The sequence below is a fragment of the Gekko japonicus genome, unplaced genomic scaffold (genome assembly GCF_001447785.1).
Source record: "Gekko japonicus isolate JY-2015 unplaced genomic scaffold, Gekko_japonicus_V1.1 scaffold1146, whole genome shotgun sequence".
Lineage (NCBI taxonomy): Eukaryota > Metazoa > Chordata > Lepidosauria > Squamata > Gekkonidae > Gekko > Gekko japonicus.
Window position 1 is genome coordinate 409,995 of NW_015173707.1, and position 5,321 is coordinate 415,315.

General features: G+C 41.3%; 1 protein-coding gene across 1 annotated transcript in view; it reads left to right on the forward strand.

Moving 5' to 3' along the window:
* The window catches only part of ROCK1 (Rho associated coiled-coil containing protein kinase 1), a 174,688-nt gene that overhangs the window by 63,610 nt on the left and 105,757 nt on the right, over positions 1–5,321 (forward strand). Inside the window, exon 4 of the mRNA XM_015423306.1 lies at positions 1,878–2,015. Coding sequence (XP_015278792.1) covers positions 1,878–2,015 — 138 coding nt within the window. The remainder of the gene's footprint in view (positions 1–1,877; positions 2,016–5,321) is intronic.

Here is a 5,321-nt window from a genome sequence, read left to right on the forward strand (position 1 = left end):
GGAATGCCCCCCAATCAATCTGAAGCCTTCTTTTGACTCCACCTGTGCTCCTGTCTCCCTCCTGCAGTGGGTAAATGAAACTTATTCTTTCTGCTGTAACAACTGCTCCTCAGTCTTCCACATAGCAGCAGTATGTGCTTAGTTTTTCCATGTAGTGAGATTACTTCCTTGGTTAATTAGTTGTTCAGGGGATGTGACCCTCCAGGTTCGCCATCTGTTCCATTTTAGAATCCGTAGCTGGTTTTATTACAATTGATGAAATGTCAGTTCAGACAGCAACATGCGACTTCCACCTTTTGAATCTAAAATTCTGTTATTGGTTGCTGTAACCTTACTGAGATGAGCCAGCACTTTTCTCTGACCTGCTATATTGAAGGAAAGTTACACTGCGTCCATGGATCCTTATGCGTCTGCATTGTCAGGACTGTCTTTTGCTTCTTTTTGTCTGCTAGGGTAGACAGAATCAGGATTAGCAAGTGTCTTCTCAGCATCTGAGCACTGGACACAACTGTAATTAAGTTTTGCTATGAACTGGTGTACATAATGCACACTTACAGTTCACTCACCTAGAGCAGTCATGACCTCTACTGCTTTTAGTAGAGTTATACCTATACTTTAACTCTGCAGGATAGATACCTGGTTGAAACATTATGCCTTAGACGCACATACTAAACTGGCATGGCCTTTGCAAAGGCTGTTCTCCTAATATCACCAGTTCCTGCCTCCAAGTAGGTTAGATTGCTACTTTCCTGTTGGTGTGGCAGTGCATAGGCCACAAGGAAGGACAGGTTGTTTAGTTGTAACAGATTCTTTGAAATGGCCTTTCCTATAATCACATAGCATACCTTGCTTTCCTGGTTGTAACTGTCCGCCTGCTGTGTATTGAGGAAAGATGAGTGGGAAGTTGTGGCCTTGATTGCCTTCAGCTGGGTAGGAATTTGTGCCCTAAAAAGGTGTTGAGGTTAGCTCTAGAAGGTTCTAAATGATGCTGATTTGTAGTATACAGCCTGTTCTTCCTCAAAATAAAGTATTATGGGGGGGGGGGGTTGTTCTTTAAAAACTGACCAAGAAAAAGGGAGAAGGAAAATGAGAACAATTCCCTTGTAATGAAAAGGCTACTTTAAAAGCAAAAAAATATTTAGAATATTTTGGGTGCTTTAAATTCCTTGTTGGTGCTTCTTGTCTTCTCTTTAAAGGGAACAGTGTTTGTTCTCATCTTTCAATTTCCTTTGTTTCTCATGGTCCACATTGCTCTGCTCTCGAAAGAGTTAGGTTGACAACATCAAGAAAATATAGAAATGTTATAGAAAATAGGCTAATAAATGAAATATTCATTTTCAATAATTTTACTAAATATATGTTTGGATCTTGTGCCTCCATTCTGTGTGTGCTTAATTTTGTTTGTTGCAGATGTCCTCCATTGCATAGCATGAGTTCTTCTTATACTGGGCATTTTGGACCCCCTTTAAACACTGTCCTTGTTCAAGTAGAAGTGCCAAGCACCAGAGGGAACAAGCTTTGCAGTGGAGTACTGCCATAGCATTGGCTGAGGAGAATTGCATACAGAATGAAGCCATAGGATCCAAGCAATAAAATCCTAAATCTAGGAAAGGTATTAAAGTATTTAGTGTACAGCTAATAAGCTGTGCCTATGGATGGGATATTTTTAAAACATAACTTTAGAATCTCCTCCTGTTCTTGCCCATGCACATCTTCAGCCTTCCATTCAAGAAACTTGTGTTTTATTATAATGTACTTGGCACAAATTGCACTTGGTTGAGGACCCAGTGAGAGAGATCTGTGTGTATGAGTAGAATGGACTGTGTCATTTTTTATTTATGCTAATATTTTCTTCATCTTAAATTTCACTTTTAAAGGTAAGGCACAAGTCATCAAGAAAGGTCTATGCCATGAAGCTTCTGAGCAAGTTTGAGATGATAAAAAGATCAGATTCTGCATTCTTTTGGGAGGAGAGAGACATCATGGCATTTGCAAATAGCCCTTGGGTTGTGCAGGTATGTTGAATAATTTGTTTGGATTTACACTGCAAAGTTCGGTAACTATTATGCTATTATATTTATTACTGTATCTAATAAATTGACTGGCTTCCATGTGGATAATGAAAGCAGCATTGTAGGGTCTACTTACAAAGTAGGGTCTCTACATACTGATGGTATTCTTCAAGTATTAACAGCCTCAAAAAACTATCCAAAGTTAGAGGACTGACTATGTTGCAGAAGGGACAGAATGTTGAGAGCAGCTAAATGTAACTTGAGGGCCCCACCCCTAAAAATAAGTGAGGAGGAGGGGAAGGAGAATTGAACCAGCTTAGGCTCCTGACAATTTATAGAATTTGAGGGTGAGATTTCTAAATAGTTTTTTTCTCCGGTGGTTGATTTGTTTAATCATTTATATGCTGCCTTTTCACCGGTGGGGATATAAAAGTGGCTTACAGTACAAGAGTCCAGTATAAAAAAACTAACCAACGAACAAAGTCTTCTGAGTGCAAGACTGGTTGGTCTGGGTCTCTCTCTACCCCCATCTGTGTCTTCCCACAGATTTTATTTCCAACTTCAGGATGAGAGTCCTGTGGCTCTTGCCTATCAGCTAGCACTACAAGGTTGTGCCTCTGGATCATCTCAGGCTTTTGCGTGCAAGAAAGGGACAGGGCAGATGCTTCAGCTACAGTGTCTTACAAGAACTGGCTGGTGTGCCAGTTCTCCTCGTTGACCATCCAACTTGTGTTGATCAGTAAAGGGTAGTGCATTTAACAATTAAAATTGTTTCATCACTGTGTTCACAGATTTAAGCAATTTTAAATCCATGCATTTGTTCTTTTAAGTGTAAAATTGCTAATAAATTTGACCACTAAAAAGGTGAAAAAGTATACTGTTTAAAATGTTTTCTCAAGATGTTTGGTAGTATAGATAAATCCGTATCAGTAGTTTGTGTTAGTAAAATATATAGTTTAAGGAGCATCTAAGATGTGGTGCTTAAATGTTCAGTTTTTAAAAACAATCTACTGAAACAATGTTGTTAATAGTGGAAGAATGTACGTTAGGCTTCTTAGTGTATAAAGTAAGTGTATAAGCAAGAATCCACTCTGAATAGTTTGTAAAATATGTCTTAGCTTACTTTTTTAAAGAATTATTTAGCCCAAAGGTCCCCAACCTTTATGAACCTGCAGGCGCCTTTGGAATTCTGACATTAGGTGATGAGTGGAACCACAGAATGGCTGCCACAAGAGGTAAAGCCAGCCACAGAATCTCAGGAAGTGATGCATAACTGCCCTGTTACAAGACCCACATTTAAAAAAAATCAGTACTGTCCTGTCTCTGGGAGTGTATTCTAAAGGATGGTTGCCCCAAAAGAAAACACCTATAAGTGTCAGCTTCCTGCAATGACGGCACCACTTAAGAGGCATCTACTTAGAAACTGCCACATGGAACAGAGCTTATATAGCAAAGTCTCAGGCTATGAGGAGCTTCTGGTTCCTCAGCCCAGAAGGACATTGGTAAATGTAGCTTTTTGTGCCAAAATACCCTGTTTTCCCGAAAATAAGACCTACCCCAAAAATAAGCCCTGGCAGGATTTCTATGCATTTGTGGTATAAGCCCTAGTGTGTCTTCTTGAGAAAAAATAAATATAAGACAGTGTCTTATTTTCGGGGAAACACGGTACAATCTAAACAACATTCCTGAAGAGTTAAAAAACCATGTAAAGAACATTAGTAATTTCAAGTGAATGTGCACCAGAAGAATTATGGGTTGAAACCAGAGATATTATCACGGAAGAATGTGCAAAGACTATTCCTCTAACCAAAAGAAATGAAAAGCCTTGATGAATGACTGATGAAACTCTTAACATTACTAAAGATAGTTGAGAAGGAAAAGTAAAAGGTGTTAGAAATAGAATCAGGTCTAAATGCAGTGTTTCAGTGACAAATAAAACTATTAAAAGTGGAGACCCGCAAGAAACATGCAGGATGGTTATCCCATTTGCGTCCTCCCCTCTTCCCCTACCTCTCTCACACTCTTCTCTCTCACTCTCTTTCTCCCTCCTGCCCCCCTTTTCTCTCTATCTCTCCTCCATGCATATTAGAAGTTCCTCCCCTTCTCAAACTCCACCCTTCCTAGGCTCCACACCTCAAATGTCCTTGAGTTTCTCAACCTGGAGTTGGCAACCCTACTTCCTTCCCACCCAATAGCCAACCTACCTTTATCTGCCTTTATCTGTCTTCAGCTTTCTGTCTCCACCCCCCTCCCCCACAGCCTCTACCTAGGAAAATTACAGTTTTTCTCCACAGTGAGGACCAAAGCAGCTTACATTATTCTTTCCTCCTTTTTATTTGCACAACAACCCTGTGAGGTTGGTTAGGCTAAAAGTATGTGACTGGTCCAAAACAACCCAGTCAGCTTCCACTGCAAGATGGGGATCTGAACCTGGGTCTCACAGAACCTAATCTGAAGCTCTGTTACATCACACTAACTTTCATAGGGTAGCTGCTGATGAACAGAAGCAAGCAGGTGGGCCTACAAGTCATGAAAGTGAGATGGCATCAAGTTGCTGCCAAGCCTAAGCTTGCCAACCACCAAATGGGGCCCGAAGATCCCCCAGAATTACAACTGAACTCTAGACAGCAGAGATCTGTCTCCCTGAAGAAAATGGCTGCTTTGGAGGGTGGACTCTGTGGCATTATATCCAGCTGAGGTCTCTCCCTTCCCCAAACCCAGTCCTCCTTAGGAATTTCTGAGCCTAGCACTGGCAACTCTTGTCAGGCCTGGGCCTAAGGATCCCTTCCTGAAAAGCAAAAATAGGCCTGGAAAGGGCCCTTACCCTGCCTTTTATTGACAGAACCAGTTAGAGGCTTCCCTCCCCAAAGTTCTAATCTCTCACTATTGGTGTGGCAGGGCCTGGAGTAGAGGGCAATTTCAAAATGTTTTTTTGGGGAATTCAACCCTCCCTGAGGAGTTTTTTTGGATTTTTCTGCAGACCCACAGAGTCCCCTGATTCTGTAGAAAAACCTTTTGGGGGAGTGAGCCCTCTGTTGGCAGAAATAAGTATCCACATGCAGAGGGGACTCTTGGCTATTAGTATATAGACAAGTGGAGACCCGCAAGAAACTTGCGGGATGGTTATCTCATCCATCACACCTTTGCTTCCTCTACTCACCCCCTACCTCTCTCACACTATTTCTCCCCTCTGCCCCCCTTTTCTTGCTCTCTATTTCTCCTCCATGCATGTGACTTCCTCTCTCTTTCTGACCTGTCATCTTTCTCTTTGTTTTTCTGCCTCCCCACTTCATCACTCTTTCTCTCTCT